The sequence below is a fragment of the Engystomops pustulosus genome, chromosome 3 (genome assembly GCF_040894005.1).
Source record: "Engystomops pustulosus chromosome 3, aEngPut4.maternal, whole genome shotgun sequence".
Classification (NCBI taxonomy): domain Eukaryota; kingdom Metazoa; phylum Chordata; class Amphibia; order Anura; family Leptodactylidae; genus Engystomops; species Engystomops pustulosus.
Window position 1 is genome coordinate 44,838,881 of NC_092413.1, and position 20,612 is coordinate 44,859,492.

Consider the following 20,612-nt stretch of genomic DNA (forward strand, 5'->3'; position numbering starts at 1 on the left):
GGGGCAGGCTGGCTGTATACTACATGGGGGCAGGCTGGCTGTATACTACATGGGGGCAGGCTGGCTGTATACTACATGGGGGCAGGCTGGCTGTATACTACTGGGGGAAGGTTGGCTGTATACTACTGGGGGCTGGCTGGCTGTATACTACAGGGGGCTAGTGGCTGTATGCTACTAGGGGTAGCCTGGCTATATATAATACTGGGGGCTTGCTGGCTATATAGTGGGGGGGGGGCTATGACCAATGCATTTCCCACCCTCGGCTTATACTCGAGTCAATAGTTTTTCCCAGTTTTTGGTGGTAAAATTAGAGGTCTCAGCTTATACTCGGGTCGGGTTATACTCAAGTATATACGGTAAGTCAGAACTGTATATTTTATCATTGTAACTCCAAACACGTTTTTTGGTCTCTGTCACAAATGGATTTTAACAATGTTGTATTGTCATAAAGACCAGAATTAACCAAAAAAAACTTAATTGCAGACACCATTGATAACTGTTATAGCTGTTTATTGTAGCCTAAGGCTAAAGTACAGTAAATTATGCAAGTCCAGAGGTCCGTTTGTAACTAGGGGTCGTCTGTAAGTCGGGTGTTCTTAAGTAGGGGACGGCCTGTATTTGTAAACTACAAAGTGTTATTGTGCAGGGCTAAAGGAGCCTTTTACTGACTGTGACTGTTCATAAAATAGTTTAATTTTGGGGCCCCAGTTTTAGTTTTGCCCAGGGCCCTACTATGTTTAATGCCAGACCTGATGCCAAGTAATGTAATCCAGGAGTACACAACATGTAAAACCAGACAAATCCAAATCTCAACCACCAGCATCAGACACATCCTGAGCATCAAAAGATACTGTACCAGTAATGCCCCAAAGTGCTACTCCACTATTCCACTCTTCGAAGTCTTAATCATAGTACCATATAATTGTAAATGCCATCACTTTATGATCAGAGGATGTCCAACTTCTGAGATCCGCACCCCCATCTCTGTGTCAAATGTTCAACTCAATTTAAATGAAAGGGTCTGGTCTGCTACAGCCCTGCTGTATAGGGTAAGGTGACATCACTGTCAACCATCAAATGAAAGCAAATCAGGTCATATTAATAAAGATTTGGTAAACAAATACCGTAAGCTTCCAAGAGATGGGTGTAAATGACATATATGCAAGATGAGAGAAACCTTCTAACCAAGAACAGCATTCAAAATTAGAGTAGATTGTTTTTCTTACCTCACAATCTCTTTGATGCTTTGTAGTGAAAATTCTTCTCTGGACACAAAAAGATGTAAGAATAGGGTGTTCAATGGCTGAAATACAGAAAGTCCATAATTACAAAAAGGGATTTTATGAGAAATCTAACTGTAAAAACAATCACATCTGAAGTCATGTGAAAATGGGTTGAGAAGAGTCATAATGGGGCAGATTTACTTACCCGGCCCATTCGCGATCCAGCGGCGCGTTCTCTGCTCTGGATTCGGGTCCGGCCGGGATTCATGAAGGCAGTTCCTCCGCCGTCCACCAGCTGGCGCTGCTGCGCTGAAAATCATCTCAACGCGCCGGAATGCACCACCTCGGACCAGGTGAAGGTAAGCGCTCCCCAAGCGACACTTTTTCGGTTTTTAAATGCGGCGGTTTTTCCGAATACGTCGGGTTTTCGTTCGGCCACGCCCCCCGATTTCCCGCGTGCGACACAATCCCGGGGCAATTCAGGTACAATCGGCGCAAATCGGAAATATTCGGGTAACACGTCGGGAAAACGCGATTCGGGCCCTTAGTAAATGACCCCCATTTTGTCTGAGATGAGTCACTTTTAGAGGATGTAGGAGGAAAGATCAGTTTAGATGCCATTGTGCTTTGTAATACTTAAAACCAATGGGGGGAGATTTATTAGCGCTTCTATGCCAGTTTTTTTGGCAAAAACTGCAAGAAATAGCGATCATTCCGGAGACGTCACCTCCATGTGGGCGTGGAGAGTGCTTGGAGGAGCGCAGCTGTTGACACAGTGTGCAGGGACTGGCGTTCCTGAACCGTAGCTGCGAAACTTTAAAAATCAGTAAACGTTTACGAGTGAATGTTCGCTAATTTTTACTGAAAACTACGCCATGAGGGGTGTAAAAGGGAGATGTGGGCGTGCCTAGTCGGTTGTGGGTCGGCTGCATTTATTATTTTTATTATTATTTTATTCTAGGCCAGGCACAGGACCCCACCGGATACATGAAGAGGCCGAAGCCTCTAGATGTATCCGGCTGCGCCGGCTATCATACGATTCTAATCTTTTAGATTGCATCAGGGTTGTGGATCTGTGGTCTACAAAAGTAGTGATACAGCCAGCCAAATATATAGTTGGGAATATAAGCTGCAAACAGTGGCGTAACTAGGAGTGACAGGTCCCCATAGCAGGCTTCGGCTTGGGGCCCCCCTTCCAGCTTAAAAGTTATACATATTTGTATAGTCACATATACAGGTTACAATCACACATTTATACACTTATGCACACTCATATAGAGCATATACACACATACAGTAATAATTACACACATACAGTACATGCAGACACCATACATCGTATATACATACAGCATATACACATCATATATATATATATATATATATATATATATATATATATATAATGATATATACATATTTATATTATATAAATATAATGATGCACATCCTCCACTCCTTAGTGTGTCAGGTCAGATGACGGGGCCCCCTGACACTGTGGGCCCCATAGCAGTTGCTATGGCTGCTACCACTGTAGTTACGCCCCTGGCGGCAAATAAAGATCCATATCCCACCTATTTATTTAACTGCTTCTGTTCTACAAATCACAGAACTACAAACCTGATGTGATCTAAAATGTGATATGCATCTTTCTAGGTACTGTAGAACCATGTATAAAGGCGTGTTAAGTGATGGTCCCACATCAGCCTCCAAAAGTGACTCATCTCAGGCCAAAAAATGATACTTCTAAGATTATTTGGATATGACTGAATGATGGGAATTTTAGAAAGGCAATTTCATACCCTACCTGAGAGTGCTTTTTAAGGCAGCACTGTTATAGTCAGCTACTGGTCTGATCTAACCACCGATCAGATATTGATTTTCAACCGATCAGATTGTAATGTCCCATCCATCGGATTTTCATGATCCAATCAGGAGCAAACATTTTATGGCATACAGTCTGCAAATGTCACTACTTAATATCACACATTAGCATTATCCTTACTGTGCATTTGTCAGTCTCTTCATAGTTTCTATACATCCAATCTTCCCATTCTGCCTGGTCTGTGATATCCCAGCTTGGATAGTCCACAAGAGCAGCATGAGCGACGACATTGTTCTCCTCATCACTGATGGTCACAGCCAAGTTGGACTTTTCCCTGAAGAAAATAGACTTTTTCAATATGTCACCTAATAAACTAAAGGCAGTCCCTGGGTTACATACAAGATAGGTTCCATAGGTTTGTTCTTAAGTTGAATTTGTATGTAAGTCAAAACTGTATATTTTATCATTGTAGATAGAGACAATTTTTTTTTCCCAGTGACAATTTGGGTTTTTTAAAATGTTTTGCTGTAATGGGAGCAAGGATTATCAATAAAGCTTCATTACAGACACTTTACAGCTGATTTTTTTAGTCTGGTACTATAGTAATGCATCCAGAGAGCTTCACCAGAGGTCATAGGGGTATAGGGGTCCATCTTTAACTAGAGGTCGTCTGTAAGTCAGGTGTCCTTAATGTGCGTGCCCCCAGCAGTATGTGTGACCACATTATACTGTCAAACATAGCTGTGCAAAAGCATAATACTACAGGAATGGAAGATTTTTTTTATGGATGAAGATTGTTTTTCTCTCTTATCTGCTCCCGGCATCAAATCCTTGAAACATATCTTTGAATGAGTGGTCTATGAATTATTAAAAACTGACAAAAGGACACGGATATGATAATACAAGGAAACTATCCTCACCTGTTCAATCTGCTCCGGCTTCAGCTATTCTGCTCTCCACCGCTCCTTGTTACAGATTGTATGAGCAGGAACGTTTTTTTTATGTATTATGTTCCTTATTCTTTGTTAATTTTTCTCTAAACCAGACAACACCATGACCAATTGTATTATACGGAAATAATTACTTCCAAGCACAAATGTCTGGAAATGATTGGTGTGACAAAGGAAGGATACAAAGCGAGCGTATAACTTGTGATATACTTACAGTAAGTAGATAACATTCACATTTCCAAAGACTTGCTGCGTGAAGACTGTTTTAAGCTTGGAAATGCCGTGGACATCAAGAGACTCTGTCCTTCTGACAGTGACTGCTTCACTTGTACCATCCTCTGCAGTCAGAATCATCATGATGGAAGAGATAGGAGCTGTAACAATTTACAGGAAATGATAGAATAAGTAGAGTATGATAAAATTCTTATTATAGCTCACTATAGGGTAAGGGGCCTGGGGAGAGGGGGATGCAGTAGGCATACCTGGGCAAGTGCCGGGGGAGGGGGGGGGGGCACATAAGGTTGTACATAAGGAATCCATGGGGGTGAGAGAGGCTGTATATAAAATAACCATGCGGGGCTAATTGGGATGATAAACTAGAGAATATTTTAGGGAACAGGAGACTGTTTAAGTTTCTGAATTATTAATGCAGCCACATGAGTTTACTGCAAAGGGGCCTACTGAGGCTCCGTCACCCGGGGGCTTCCTGAAACCTGAAGCCCACTCTCGTCAGACCCTTCCATGATCATCAATCACCTATCCAAATAATTTGCTGAGAATTGTCCTAGACCCATTTACTTAGCTCAGATTCGGTCACTAGATCGAAAACCATTGAAATGCAGCAGCTCACAGCAAAACTGCTTGGTGGCCGCAAATAGAATCCTGTGGGATATGACATTTTTGGCAAATTATTGTGATGATGATGTGGTATTCAACCACACCATAGCAAAAAGGGTTAAGAATATTGTAATAAAACAATAAGATTTCTATCACATAATATATGACTATGGACTATGAAAAAAACTAAATTGGCCGAAAGTGTCCACAGAAATCATTTATACAGGAAACCACAATAGTGGATCAAGGAGCATAGTGATGTCATGGCAGAGTAAATGGATACAATGATGTCACAACACATAGACAGTGATGCCGCAGTACAGGAATAATACAATCACTCATGTCACAGTATAGGAATAATACACTTAGTGATGTCACAGTACAGGAATAATCTACAAAGTGATGTCACAGTAAAAGCAACAAACAGACAGTGATGCCGCAGTACAGGAATAATACAATCACTCATGTCACAGTATAGGAATAATACACTCAGTGATGTCACAGTACAGGGATAATACACACAGTGATGTCACAGTATATGGATAATACACACAGTGATGTCACAGTACATGGATAACACAAACAGTGATGTCACATATACATATAATTTGCACAATGATGTTATAGTGTAAGGATAATACACCCTGTGATGTCACAGTACAGGGATAATGCACACACGGTGATGTCACAATAAAGACACGTATATGTATGAGATTTTTTAATGGTTTTAATAAATGGGATCTGAAAGTCACTGTCCTTTTCCTAATTAAAAAAATACAACTAAAATGTTATTTTTATCCTGCTGCATTGGAATTTTTGATTTTTGTTTACATCACATCGGTCACTCTCCCTGTAACTGGAGACATAGGATAAGGTGATGCTTCCCAGTATTTCTACATCAAGTTTCTCGAAATTGCTAAATGTAAATGACAGTTAATCTGGACAATTTGCATAAAAGTGGTCTACAATGCTTTCTGCCATATTACCCCACTGATGCAGACATCATTGTGCTGCCATAGAACATCCCTCCAGCTGAATATTACATATTATAACTGATAATATTCTTACCTGCGTCTTTCCTCACGTTTAGAAAGACATATAGCAAATACCGATGTGATATAAATCCTATTGATTCTGGGGAGGACGCTCTGTTTGGTTGCTATAGAAACTTAGGGGCAGTAACCCTTGTCATCAAAAACAAGTGATCTAGTCAGCCTTTAATTTGATCTCCAGGAAAATGGCTGCGCCCTAGTCTAACGCAATAGGAAGGCCCCAGTGTTGGACTGGGCGCCATTTTCTATGAGACAAGCTGCTTGTGCAGGAGTAGAAACAAGTCAGTGAACACTTTTGCCTCTAGCGTTGGGGAGAGGATGATTGGTAGACGCAGTAGTCGTACGAACTGACGTCACCGCGTTGGGGTGGACGTGAATGCGTGACGTTTCCGTGTGTGCTCGGAGGTTCTGTGCGCTGTGGGGTGATTAGAGCAGCGGGCACCATGGCTTCCACGGCGGCAGGGAAGCAGAGGATCCCTAAAGTGGCCAAGGTGTGTACAGTGAGAAGTGAGGTAGTGGTGCGTGCCCCCAGCAGTGCCAGGCACCCAGCATGTGGGTGACATGTGTACAGGGGGATAGCCTAGAGCTGTGCTCATCTGCCTCCATTCATATGGGGAGTGTGGGGGCTATCATAGATAAGACCCTGTAATACATGGGGTCACACAATGCCAGGGAGAGATCTGCACACTATTCCTGCAGCCTGTATGTGATCACATTGATCAGGAAACTATTATCCTGCACACTATTCCTTCAGCCTGTATGTGATCACATTGATCAGGAAACTATTATCCTGCACACTATTCCTTCAGCCTGTATGTGATCACATTGATCAGGAAACTATTATCCTGCACACTATTCCTTCAGCCTGTATGTGATCACATTGTTCAGGAAACTATTATCCTGCACACAATTCACTGCCGAAAATATGCTGCAAATTTGGACAGTCTGTTCTCTAGCAAATAAACACCCCAAACAACACCATAGGAAGGCGATCTGTTCTGATAATCGGTCGGTGATTACCCTTTAGCTATTACAAGACGCCTGATGACTGGGCTGTTCTAGAATAGCACTAAGGCTCAGTTCACAAAAGTGTTATAGGTTCCCTTAGGATCAAAAACGTTATGTAAAATCTCAACAAGCTAATCACCAACTAAAATGAAGTGATTGTAAAGTGCATCTAATGTCGCAAAAAATAAGCCCTTATATGTCCAAATTGCCAAAAAAAATAAAGATTTTATAGCCGTTATAAAGGGACAATGCATAATCTGCTCTGAATGGTGCAGCTTCCCTTAAATGCCCTGTCGTGTGCCCATAGAGCGGGTTACCACCACATTTGGGGTATTGGCGCAATTGTGTATCAAACTTTGTGGAGCGTTTTGGCATTTTATCCACTGAGAATTTGTACATTTTTTGAAAAACACATTAAATTAGCTAAAAAAAAAAATAATTCAAAATTGCACACAATTTTTTATCCCCATGTAAAACAATTAAAGGGTAAACATACTTAATGAAAGTTATTTTACATATTTTAAGGTGTGCAGTTTCTATAATTGAGTAATTTATGGGGTTTTACTTTTATTTAGGCCTCTTAAAGTGACTTGAAATCTGAGCAGGTCCCTCAATAGCTAATTTTGTGTTTTTTAATGGAAATATGAGAAATTGCACAAGTTCAAAACCCCATAACATCCTACAAAAATGAGAGGATGCATAAAAAAACATGTTCACATAAACCAGACATTCGGTTAATGTTAGTTATCAAGTTTTTTGCTGTTATGACTGTATGGAAAAAGTAGAAGTCAAAAATCAAGAATTTTTCCAAATTTTCACCAGATATCCTTTTTTTTTTAAGAAATAAAGGCAAAACATGCCATACTTACATACGTGTTGTTTCAACTAACAAGAAGTACAAAGTGTCACAAGAAAACAATTTAAAAATCACTTGGATATGTTAATGCGTTCCGACACAGGGCAGATTTTAAAAAATGGGCCATGTCAGGAAGGTGAAAAGTGGCTTTGGGAGTTAAAGGGCTTGTCCAGTTTCAGCAGATAATCGATAATGTTTGTGTAATAAAGAGTTATAAAATTTTCCAATGTACTTTGTGTACCAATTACTCACGTTTTTATAGATCTCTGCTTGCTGTCATTTTGTAGGAAGCTTAATTGTTTACTTCCTGTGGATAATATACTGCAATACTAATGTACTAATCAAATGATCACTTGTTCATGTCCCACATCGGGACAAAATAAGAGTCAAAAAATGTTTAAAAAAAATAAGTGCTAATAAAAAAATGATTAGAAAAAGAATAAAAGTCCCCTGATGCCCCATCCCATATAGTGAAAAGCACCAAAAAACATACAGGGTGGGTGTCTACTTTATTATTTGAATAAAAAAGGTTGCATATTTCCCTAAATGAAATGTAAATGAAAACACATACCAAATATGCCATCTGAAATGTGATAGTTACCCGTGTATAGCCCAGAATATGTGGACAGTCCACATCTGTGACTGTAATCCTGATGTCACCATCATCAGAAATATTGTGCAACTTGTCCTACTGCTAACACTTCATTTGTCTTCAAAGGTAAAAAATAAAGCCCCAGCTGAAGTGCAGATAACAGCGGAGCAGCTGCTAAGAGAAGCCAAGGAGAGAGAACTTGAGTTACTGCCACCTCCACCCAAGCAGAAGATCACAGATAATGAGGAACTTAATGACTACAAGTTACGGAAGAGAAAGGTGAGTGCTGTGAGCTTATCTCTGCGAGCTCTGAATTTATATTGAGTGGTAGCGCATGTGTGACCACTGCTCCGTTCACTTTTATGGGACTGACCGATATAGCTGAGTGCAATACTCTATCAGTCCCCCATAGAAGCCCTGTTCTTGGTGAGGGTCCCACTGGGTCCACTTTTACCCATGTGGCTCCCTAAGATTTGAGCTCTCTAATATGTTTGTATTTATTTATGCAGCAGCATTGATATTTGTAATGTATTTACTTTTAGACCTTTGAAGACAACATAAGAAAAAACAGAACTGTCATAAGTAACTGGATAAAGTATGCACAATGGGAGGAAAGTCTAAAAGAGGTTCAAAGGTAGGTACACGTAATGGCGTCACTGCTGAGGCTCCATGAGGTCAGAAGGGTATTCCAATCGTAAAGCAACGGGATCCCAACCATGTCTTGCTATCATACGAAAAAAGACAACTTATTTCTATATACTAATATTTTAGTAACCCCTTAAGGACGCAGGGTTTTTTTGCTAATTTCTTGCTCTCCACCTTACAAAATCCATAACTTTTTCATTTTTCCGTGTACAGAGCTGTGTAAGGGCTTATTTTGTGCGTAACAAATTTTACTTTCCTGTGATGTTATTTATTATAACATGCCATGTACTGGGAAGCACCGTATCCTGTCTAGTTAATTGTATTCCATTAAACTGCCCCTTATGTTACTGAAACTTTTTCCTGAAATTGTTCCTTTTTCCAAATTTCCATACTTTTTTGTGTGTAATTACATATTTATATAGCAACCATAAGAAATGGTTGTGTTATCCCCTTATGTAGTGAGTGACCTGATTGTGAGCACTGGTATTCAGTAGGATGGTTGCAATCTCATCTTTACTTTCTCGTCTCCTTAGAGCAAGATCTATATACGAACGCGCCTTAGATGTGGATCACAGAAACATTACATTATGGCTCAAGTATGCAGAGATGGAGATGAAGAATCGCCAGGTTAACCATGCACGTAACATCTGGGATAGAGCGATCACCATTCTTCCCAGAGTCAACCAGTTCTGGTAAGCCATCTAATCCTGTACAGTAACATTGCTTGGCAGGTGTTTGGCACAAAACCTAAGTGTACTACATCTTATTTGAAGGTATAAATACACCTACATGGAGGAGATGCTGGGAAATGTGGCAGGGACACGGCAAGTGTTTGAACGCTGGATGGAGTGGCAGCCTGAAGAACAAGCTTGGCATTCGTACATCAATTTTGAGCTTCGTTACAAAGAAGTGGACAGAGCGCGCTCCATATATGAACGATATATCCTTTCCGGTGCTAAAATCTTTATAGCATTTAAAACTAGTGTTTAGCATGTCTGGTACCTACCACAAAAAAACGCCGCTTTGGGAGGATAGCCTGTTTTTGAGCAGTGTATCTGTAAGCCTTCTCAAGTTCATACGTAGTAGATGGAGGAGAATAGGAGATCAACTCATTACATAGATGATATTTCACTTGATAATTCAGCTTTTTAAAGTGTTTTTTTCAGTCATAGCCCGTCAGGTCCTATCCAGAGGACTTTCTGATCGGTGTGGGGGTTCAGTGATGGAACCCCCATGGATGTCAAGAACGGGGAGTCACTTGTACCCCTGTTGCGCCGAAGATGCATGTGGCAGCTGCTGTGTTTATCTCTATGGCGCTGACAGAGATTGCCGAGTACCGTCCACAGTAATCTTCAGCAGCTCCACAGAGATGAATAGAGCAGCTCGTGCATAGGCGACCAGCTGCTCTAATCATCTAAAACTATGACAGGGGTACAGCGTGCCCCTTTTCTCAAGATCCATGGGGGTCCCATCACTGAGACCATCACCATCAGTGGTTAGGGCTTAATTTGCTATGACTGGACAAGCCCTTGAAAGAGATCTGACTATCCAGGAACTGTAAAGGGTTAAATAATTATAAACTGTATTATCTTCTTATCTACGAGCTGCCAGTGTGCGTACAAGAAGTAGAATAAAGTGATTTACAAAGTGTTCTATTTTCATCTACACTGTCAATTTTTGCGGTTCTGTTAAGAGTTTAGTCCCACTTTAAGCAGAGTCCTTTTTCATTGCTTTATGAGAAAAGTCTATTGTTTTACATAAACTTCTCATATGTCAAGTGTTAAGTGGTATAACATCATATCCTACGTCATGCGACTCCTCCAAAAAGTTTCTTGGCACCATATCCCCTTCTGTGTGGTGCAACCTTAAAGGACTTGTACTAAGTTTGCATGTTATCCCCAATCCACAGGAGAAGGGTTAATAAGCTGATTGCTGAGGGTCTTGTGCGTGGATTGACGCACATCCTGACTCTCTGTACAATTGTATCTCCTGATATCTCTTGCACTTACATAGATGGTGCCCGGAGCAGCAGAACCCATTCTCAACATGCTACTCCATCAATGTGTTAGACTGGGATCCATGTTCTCTAGATTGCTTGGGGGTCCATTCAGGCGATCGATAGGGGCTCTAGCAGTTGGACCCTCCCCAGGGAGCTTGTTTTTCCATATCTTGTGGATAAGAAATAACATGGCACTTGGCACATCAAGCCTACAAAGAGAACAGAGCCGCCCTCTGTTCAGTTGCTGCTTTTATTTTTTTCAGGAGTTATTCATCCTCTTTATTATTCATTTGCAGGGTAAGTTTATTTAAGAAAATATGTTTCTTGTTCTTTCCCCCAATGTTTTCTGCCTGTGCCTTTTTTCCCTTAACAAATGTGCACTTGTCATTGTACACCCTGATGTCAAAAACTGGATTAAGTACGCTCGGTTTGAGGAGAAGCACGGTTACATTGCTCATGGAAGAAAGGTATATGAGCGCGCTGTGGAGTTTTTTGGGGAGGATCACATGGATGAGAATCTGTATGTTGCGTTTGCCAAATTTGAGGAGAATCAAAAAGAGGTAAGTTTCTAATCTAATTTTTCCAATGACATTTTTCAGTAATACTGCATGTTTTTATTCAGGCTTATGCACATTGCAATGGTCCTGTACTTCAGATGCCATTTCACTCCCTTTTACACGTTTACCTTTACACCATCACTGGTGTGGAGGCTCCAGGGATGGCAGTAGCCATTCACTGACTGTAGAGTTAAATTGGTAATACCTTTTAGGTTATCTTCACACGTGACGGATTGTCAAGTGGAAAATCTGCATGAAAGACGTTTTTATGTGCGTTTTGGGTTGTGAAGTGCGTTTTTTTTATGCAGGTTTATATGCAGATTTACTGCATACGGTTTCTTTGTACCTATTTTTTATCACCTTACCTGACATCATTTCAAGCAAAAAAAAAACTGCACCAAATCCACATCATAATGTAGTATTGATGCAGATTACTGTGGAATGTCATTCTCCCGCAAACTACAATGTATAAAAAAATGCATTCAAAAAATCTGCAAGGACACCCAAGAAAAGAGACATGATCATTATTTTATTTTCAGCATGGAACAATTTAGGCGTGGAAAGATAACGCATTGCCTTTTTTCCAAATCACATTCACTTTAAGGCTGTTTGCACACAATGTGGATATGTGGATTGTCATGCGGAAAATCAGCATGAAAATCTGCATGCAATGCGCATGGTTTTTATCCTCCAGATTTCATGGGGATTTGTCTATTTAGTGTTTTGCTTTTTGTGCAAGTTTTTATGTGAATTTTGCACATGCTTTTTGCCAATTTTGTTTTACCTGAACAAATTTGGTGGAGATTAGATGCAGACTTCAATGTAAAAAAAACTCATGCAAAAATCTGCGAGGACGCACAAGAAAAGTGACAGGATCATTTTTTTAAAATTTTTATCAAACAATTTATTTGCCGAAAACATGTGCATACATTACTTTTTTCAAATCACATTAACTTTAATACTACTGTATTACAATGCAGATTTTCTGCAACAAAATCCATACTTAAAATTTGCAATGTGTGCAGATAAGCTTGAATTCAGCGTAGGCAGAGACACGGATTGCGTGTGAACAAGTCATGTCTCATGGCGCTGATAACCAGAACAGTAGGTGTCCAGGAGAACATTGGCAAAGTAAGGGATTACTCCTTTCGTGGTTATATATTACTCCCAGCTTTTTGTAGCAAAAATGTTTTACATTTGTGTGTAGTTATTTAAAGGAAATTAACCAGTTTAAAAAAAAAAAACACCTAGAAATACTCACGTCTCTCTTCATCTTGATCCCGGCGCTGTCCGACGCTAGTCTTGATCACCTAGAAAAGAAACTTATAATTTTCAGCCCAGAGCCAAGATGTCCGGTGCTCCGGGCTGCTAATTATACACACTGGAAGAGAGAGGTGACGTCACGCTAGAGGTATTAATTCACGCTCTCAGCATGGGAGAGGGAGGTGCGGGGGCATGCATAATTAGCAGTGCAGAGTGCCAGGTATCTAGTCCTTATGCTCTGTGCAGCTAATTATAAGTGTTGACAATAGTGACGTACAGCACCAGGCTCAAGATGAAGAGGAGCAGAGGTGAGTATTTGTAGGTGTTTTTGTGTTTTTTCACCTGGCTGATTTCCTTCAATTTTGCTAAGTGCAGTATTACTGTGGACCACAAGGTGGCAGTATATAATCTGTTATTAGAGAGTTTGGCAATGGTAGAAATGGAATAAAATAGTGAATGAAGCCGTACTTGGTTGTCATATTCCCTGCTATTACTCTGACAGGGAGACCCCTGTAACCACTCTTTTAATAGTTTAACGGTTTAGTTATGTGATGTTTTAGTTTATTTTCTACCACTTCTACAGACAGAGCATATAAAAGGATATCTTTCCATTATGTTACTGCAGATGAATCAAGCCTTGAAATATTAAACAATACTTTAAGCATTGTATTAAAAATGGCAACAAGATGTAGAACACTAACTATTAGTGTAGTCCAATAAATAGAAGACCTTATACATTGTATAATAGTCTTCTGAGTGTTCTACATGAGGTGTTCTCTACACTTTAGAAATTTTGTCTCTTCCATTTATAAATCTAGATAGGGGAAGCTTGTGGTGAGTAATCTGTTTTTATTCTCGGTAATTTATAAGTGACATAACTAGTTTCTTATTTTAGTTATTTTATCTGTATTATCCAGTCAGAGAGGGTACGCGTCATATATAAATATGCCCTGGACAGAATCCCAAAGCAGCAAGCCCAAGAGCTCTTCAAAAACTATACTATATTTGAGAAGAAGTATGGAGACCGGAGAGGGATTGAAGATATCATTGTGAATAAGAGGAGGTTTCAATACGAGGAAGAAGTCAAAGTGAGTAAAGACCTAAGGTTTCTCCCTTCTCTTGTGTCATGAGACTTCTTGTGCTTCTATTAAGTTGTAATATTCTACCTTATAATTTGTCATTTCCTTCTAAAAAGGCCAATCCCCATAATTATGATGCCTGGTTTGACTACTTGCGGTTGGTGGAAAGTGACACCGATGCTGACACTGTCCGAGAAGTGTATGAACGGGCAATCGCCAATGTGCCACCCACTAAAGAGAAGAGGCACTGGAAGAGATATATCTACCTATGGATAAATTATGCCTTGTATGAGGAGCTGGAGGAAAAGGTATATAGATGGGTAATGCAGCTTCAGGGAGCGTGCCCATCCAGTACTTCATGAGTTCAACCATTTTCTTATTTATTCACAGGATCCAGAAAGGACCAGACAAGTATATCAGGCTTGTTTAGAGCTAATACCTCACAAAAAGGTAACGTGTGTGGATTTTCAGTATTATATTTCAGTGCCTAGTGGTATGAAAAAAGTTGGATACAAAAGAAAATAACATCATTTAAATGGGTTGTCCACTTTAAGAAAATAATTGATATTGTTTGTGTAATGAAAAATTATATAATTTTCCTATATACTTTCTTTATCAATTACTCAGTTTTTTAGATCTCTGCTTGCTGTCCTTCTATAGAAAGTTCTATGTTTACTTCCAGGGGACAGACAACAGTCCATGGTCATGTGATGGACAGGCAGGTGCAGGAGCCGTTATTATCACAGAGAGTAACCAGAGCTGTGTGATACTAATCGCTCGTGCATCTGTGCACCCATCACAGACCATGGACAGATTTCTATCCACTGCGGTTTTTTTCAACAATTTCACCCCATTTGGAATTTTTTTCCAGTTTCCCTGTACACAGCATGGAATAATAAATAACGCCACTGAGAAGTTAAATTTGTTACACACAAAATAAGACCTCACACAGCGCTGTACACTGAAAAATGAAAAAGTTAGATTTTTAAAGGTAGGGAGTGGAAAATGAGCGAAAAAAAGAATAGCGCACATGAAGAAAATAATAAAGATAAAATAATAAAGATGGATAAAAGCAGATCATGCAAGTTCAACAAATACAAGTGAATTTTAGAACGACGAACACTAAACACGCTACTGTTGAGATGCTATCAGCATTGGCTCCAAAATAAGCACAGTATGACCAGAGCGATAAAATACACAATGTAACACATGTAGTATTACACCTGACTGGTGGGAAACCGGAGTGTGAACGGAGTTATGGTAGAGTGTTGGGCTGACAAACCTCTTCCATGCTTTTTTGGGATTTACTGGACCAACAACCAAGAATAACTGAACCCCGCATGTCCGTTTATTGATTCTAGGTTCGGTCTAATCCTGCAGGAGCAACGTTGTTGGACCAAACTCCCTTGTTGCCAGGGGGCTTAGACTTCAGAATGGATGGCTAATATATAGATAGCTGTATGCATGTGTTGGAGATGTAGGCCCGTGTAACTGGACTCCTTAAATCTTTCACACTGGGGGGTTTTCTGAATTTAACATGTTCAAGAGGGGCCTGGATGCCTTTCTAGAGAGCAATAATATAACATTGTATGGGAATAGAACTTTTTGATAGTAGTTTTTGTTGATCGAGGAAGTTATTCTGACCGCTAAATTAGGGGTCAGGAATGAATTTTTCCCTCCCTGGGCCAATTAGCATCAGCCTTGCAGGGTTTTTGTCTTATTCTAGATCAACACAATATAATGTATAAGATGGACTGATGCCTTTTTCTAACCTCTTTTACTATGATACCTGTAAGAAGGAAAAGATGAGAGGGAACAGATCTCTGACATGTTATATGAGGCAGTCAAAGAAATACCCATTGGGACCCAATAAGCCCCCTTGTGGTCAATTAGGATTGTTTTTTTCAGACACTTCCTTTATGTAAAAATGTTATTGTTTCATGTGGTTTTTCTTGTCTTTTTCTTCTTTTTTAGTTCACATTTGCCAAAATGTGGTTAATGTATGCACAGTTCGAAATTAGACAAAAGAATCTTCATCTTGCGCGAAAAGCATTGGTGAGTTATAGTAACTGTGGCTGTGTGTGATTTTATGTTTAAAGGGAACCTGTCAGTATGATTATGGGGACCAAATCACCCAAAGGTCTTAGTTTAGTGCAGTTCATGCCCATTAAAAATGAAAATGTTACACTTACCTCTGTCTAGAGCTCCTGGTGCCTGCACAGTGACACAATGAAGCTGCCATAGTACACCCCGGCTTCACTGCACATATGCTATAAGTACGGTGCTTGTGCAATGAAATTGGGGTGTAGTACTCCAGATACATTGAATCATTGCAATGAGCAGCAGAGATGAGTCCAAAGTGCCTTATCATACTTTTATTTTTTATTTTTTTTTTTAAACTGGCCTCATAGTGGACACTCACAGGGTTATTTGGGAAACTAAACCACAGGTCCCTTAGGACCACAGGTCCCTTAAAACCTGTGGTTGGTTTTATGTCCCAAATCAACCTAAGCACTTCTCTTTAAATGGAAAATGTCACCAGATTTTACCTCTATAGACTTCATATATAGGAAACAAAAGTCACGTGAAAACGAGCAGGGAAGAGTCATTCTTTCCTGAGATGAGTAAAGTTTAGTGCCGTAGTGGGAATGTCACTTCTCGACTCTCCTATCTTCAGTTTTACGGTACATAGAACCATGGTTTCATGTTTAAAGATAAGAATCTCATCTTTCAGGTTGTAGCGGGCTTGTGGTTCTGGAGATAAAGATCCACTTCCCACATATTTCTTTAACTGACTTTATCTGCAGCTCACATGATTCCAGCTATGGGGAGAAATTATTAAAACGGGTGCATCATGTAACCAAGGTCTTTATTTGCACGTTACCTTTCAGTGCCTTTTCTAGGGTCGTTTCCTCGCACATGATTGTGTTGTTGGGTTAATACAAAGAAAAAAAAAAGCATGTTTCCAAGAATTGTTTTCCAATGATTTTAGAAAGTTTCTTCCGTGTGTTGTTGTCATTCACGCACATAGCCAGGGGCAGGAGACAACCCCTGCTCCTCATACACTGGTCTGGTATGCCGCCCTGTACATTCCCAGATGTAAGCAAACACTTGACCTACTTACTCAGCACCTGTCGTGTGTATGTAGTAACATATGGAGGCGGCTGCTCCTGTGTGCTAATGTCTAATCCGTAGATTCTACAGCCACGTACAGTCAGAATTGTGGTTTAGGTTTTCTTATTTTTGGTAATGCAAGTGTGGAGAGTAACATTATTAAAAGAGAATCGGGGAAACTACATATAATGTTACCGGTGGATACCAATAGTAGCCTGGAAAAGGGAGGGTGTAAAGCTGCAAACAATGGTCATTGGTTGGATGGTGCAGTGAGAGGCCATTGACAACCCTTTCTACCTTTCTTGGGTCTATATAATGCTTTAATATCATATGGGTATTTGTGTATGCTAATGAGGCGTTAGGGCTCCTGGGGTGTTACCAGAACCCCTCCATGCTGCAGCTTCACATGCTGTTACACTTTACAGGAGCATGTCTTGCCTCCTCCACCTGCTCCCTCAGCACTTTCTCCCACCTTCCGTTGCCTTGTGTTATATCAGTGCAGCAGAGAAGGTTTCAGCACCCAGTTTGGGGAGTGTAACAGCCTCTGTATCTACAGCATGGAGGGGCTCAGTTAACACCCTCAGGAGCCCTTTGGGCTCATTACAATGTTAACACTATTAACAATTGCGATTTGTAAATGCAATTGTTAACAGCTGTTTTATTAGGCAAATCTCTCTTCAGCTGTTGCAATGCGTTTTGAAAAGGGTGCATTAAACGCCACGTGTAGCCGCACCCTCACTGTGAGCCAAAACCAGGTGCAACTCCTTAGCTCTGCATAGTTACCTCACCCGGTTTTGGCTCACAATACAAAATACACCAAAGAGAGCTTTTGGCTGGAGTCTTGCCTTTTAAATGACTTTAAGTTTTGTATACATATGATGTGTATCTGACAACCGCCCCCCTCCCCCCAATCTCTTTTACGTAGGGCACTTCTATTGGAAAATCTCCGAAACACAAACTTTTTAAAGGTTACATAGAATTGGAGCTTCAGCTTCGAGAATTTGACCGATGTAGGAAACTGTATGAGAAGTTCCTGGAATTTGCTCCAGAAAACTGCACCACGTGGATTAAGTTTGCAGAACTGGAAACCATTCTGGGTGACACTGAAAGAGCCCGCGCTGTATATGAGTTGGCTATTGGACAACCGCGACTTGATATGCCCGAAGTAAGTCACTATCTTTATTTCCTATGCATAAAGCTTGGAAAAGGCTCCGAAATTTGACTCTCTATGCCAGCTAATTATAATATGGCCATTAATCAGGGAGGCAGATTTATCAATAGTGGCGCAAAGGAAATGTGACCTAGCACGTGGCTAAATATATGACTGGGGCAGGCAGAACATGACAGAACACCTCTCTGTGTAACGGTAGCTGTGATCAGTTGATGATGTCTTGATGATCTCACACATTCAGGTTCTCTGGAAATCCTATATTGATTTTGAAATCGAACAAGAAGAATTTGACAAGACAAGAAATCTGTACAGGAGACTTCTACAGAGAACGCAGCACGTCAAGGTATTCACGAAACTCTGTCTAATCATTGGTCTCTGCATTCTGTGTCCATTATTACTTTGAATGGAGTGTTGCATGTAATGTAGATAGAGACAACAGTAGAGTTGAGAGCTTATGTACTGTGGACCCCAGTAATCCAATGAATAACACTTCTCCTGTGGATAGTAGATTGATGAGCTAAAACTCATGTAAAGCAGATCTAAGCTGTTTTTTTTTTTGTTTGTTTTTTAAATAAATGAACAGTGCAGTTGATTGTAAATTTTGTGAACTACTGCAAGAAATCGGTTCCTGTGTCCTTCTTTTTCCTCTGCCTTTCTTCTTTATTCGAGCAGTTTGTGTGAATCAGTTTTTTGTCGCGCTTCCTTTACAAATAGTCCCTGCGGCACCAGAGCCCCTCAAAACTATGGGGGCTTTGGCTGTTACATGACCCTCAGAGTTCAGAGGGTCTCTGTTTATGTCCTCCAGAGCACTTTGGCTTCATTAGAAAACTAACTTTATTTCTTTGCTAAGTAAACTAAATTGTTCTTACCACCAGCTGGGGTCTAGTGAATAGTTCTCACGGGATCTGACAGCAGATTTCCTTAAATGAAGTGTATAACAAAGTTGACTTGCTCTATTTATTTCAGCAATAAATTTGCTTCAGAGTAATTCAAAATAAATTTTTGGAATGCACGCTTAGGTAAAACCTGACAATTCTGGCTTTCAATGGGGGAAAAGAAAAATTTTTAACTCTGTTTTCCATTCTTTTATGTGAAAACATTTTTCAAATACTAGAACAGAGGTGTTTCTAGTCCTGCAGGCCACGAGGCAGGGACAGAAATGTCAAAACGCTTCACATGAGGCCAAAAGATGAAGGCATTTTGATGGAAATTATGTTTTTTATTATGAGTTTGTGTTTTATACATTTTATAGACCAGGAGGCATTGCATAAGTGTAAATGGGATTGTGCCTCCCTGGGAGGTTTATATGCAATGGCAACCTGCAAGTAATTCAACAATTGCTGCTTTGTTTTCTAGGTCTGGATAAGCTTTGCCCAATTTGAGTTGTCTGCTGGCAGCGAAGACACTTTGGCGAAATGCCGGCAGATCTATGAGGAAGCAAATAAGACGCTGAGGAATTGTGAGGAGAAGGAAGAGCGGCTGATGTTACTCGAGTCCTGGAGGAGCTTTGAACATGAGCTTGGTTCTGAGTCCGCACAACAGAGGGTGGCGAAACTCATGCCAGAGAGGGTGAAGAAAAGGAGAAAACTCCAAGCAGAAGATGGGGTAAGACTTGTATTCACTTGTTTCCAAAGTTACATTTTTACCACCATTGCCTGATCAACATTTAGGCCATGTGCACTTATTGGCCCAGATATATTATTGGGTGTTGGTGGGTGCTCGTTGGGTGTTGGTGGGTGCTCGTTGGGTGTTCTTAGTTTGTGCCACATTTATTGCTGTGTTTCACACAGTTATGTTGCAACAGTATGAAGCAAAGTGCACACAACAGGCGGCCTCGAGTGCATTTTAAATAAATAAAGCTGTACTCATCTGCTCCGGCGCCCCTGTTTACAGCAGGACAGAAGGTGCGCGTCAACAGCTTCTGGGTGGCCTCGCATGCCCACCTGTGTCCTTTTCCAGCACCTGATACAGAGCTGGTAGAGGGGACTAGTGGGCGTGCCCCACCCTGCCTCACCGCCTGCTTAATGTAGATACAGGTGAAGTCTCAGCAGCTCATATTGGTAATTGTGATGTGTCCTTTTTTTCACTAGTCTGATGCTGGATGGGAGGAATACTATGACTATATATTTCCCGAAGATGCCGCTAATCAGCCCAACCTTAAACTGCTGGCCATGGCCAAACTCTGGAAGAAGCAGCAGAAAGACGATGATGAGGATGACGACGAGCAAGATCCTGATAAAGACATTGATGAGAGCTCTTCCTGACACACACAGGTGTAGGACGTGGCCATTTTTGCTTTTTTTTTTACCGCCCTTTGTATTACCTTGTACATATTTCAGACCAGAATAATTTGATATTGAGCAGTTCAGATCTGGACCCATGTGAAAATAAAATATTTGAAATAAGGAGTGAGAGATTTCGTCACATTAATTAAGGGATTA

At 40.5% G+C, this 20,612-nt stretch overlaps 2 protein-coding genes across 3 annotated transcripts in view; one reads left to right on the plus strand and one right to left on the minus strand.

Moving 5' to 3' along the window:
• Window positions 1-6,169, minus strand: part of CFAP61 (cilia and flagella associated protein 61) — a 228,145-nt gene extending 221,976 nt beyond the window's left edge. Inside the window, exons 1-4 of one of the 2 annotated variants that reach the window (XM_072140627.1) lie at window positions 5,904-6,167; window positions 4,213-4,372; window positions 3,229-3,382; window positions 1,227-1,303 (exon numbers count right to left, since the gene is read on the minus strand). In XM_072140627.1, the coding sequence (XP_071996728.1) occupies window positions 1,227-1,303; window positions 3,229-3,382; window positions 4,213-4,355 (374 nt within the window). In that variant the 5' untranslated portion in view covers window positions 4,356-4,372; window positions 5,904-6,167. Of the gene's footprint in view, window positions 1-1,226; window positions 1,304-3,228; window positions 3,383-4,212; window positions 4,373-5,903 lie in introns of both variants that reach the window. The other variant, XM_072140628.1, reaches the window with a different exon arrangement.
• A 14-nt stretch (window positions 6,170-6,183) lies between these two features.
• Window positions 6,184-20,576, plus strand: CRNKL1 (crooked neck pre-mRNA splicing factor 1). The gene is made up of 14 exons (XM_072140630.1): window positions 6,184-6,378; window positions 8,470-8,622; window positions 8,886-8,977; window positions 9,522-9,680; window positions 9,762-9,928; window positions 11,369-11,547; window positions 13,725-13,895; window positions 14,003-14,194; window positions 14,277-14,336; window positions 15,861-15,941; window positions 17,926-18,165; window positions 18,413-18,514; window positions 19,528-19,776; window positions 20,262-20,576. Exons 1-14 carry the CDS (start codon window positions 6,331-6,333, stop codon window positions 20,433-20,435), a joined length of 2,067 nt encoding a protein of 688 aa, XP_071996731.1. The 5' UTR covers window positions 6,184-6,330; the 3' UTR covers window positions 20,436-20,576.
• Window positions 20,577-20,612: the final 36 nt, after the last annotated feature.

Bases quoted from the DNA above. Each gene is read 5' to 3' on its own strand.
- CRNKL1 (XM_072140630.1), top strand. From the start codon at position 6,331: ATGGCTTCCACGGCGGCAGGGAAGCAGAGGATCCCTAAAGTGGCCAAG. The intron at 6,379-8,469 runs GTGTGTACAGTG...TTGTCTTCAAAG, and splicing joins GGATCCCTAAAGTGGCCAAG to GTAAAAAATAAAGCCCCAGC. The intron at 8,623-8,885 runs GTGAGTGCTGTG...ATTTACTTTTAG, and splicing joins ACAAGTTACGGAAGAGAAAG to ACCTTTGAAGACAACATAAG.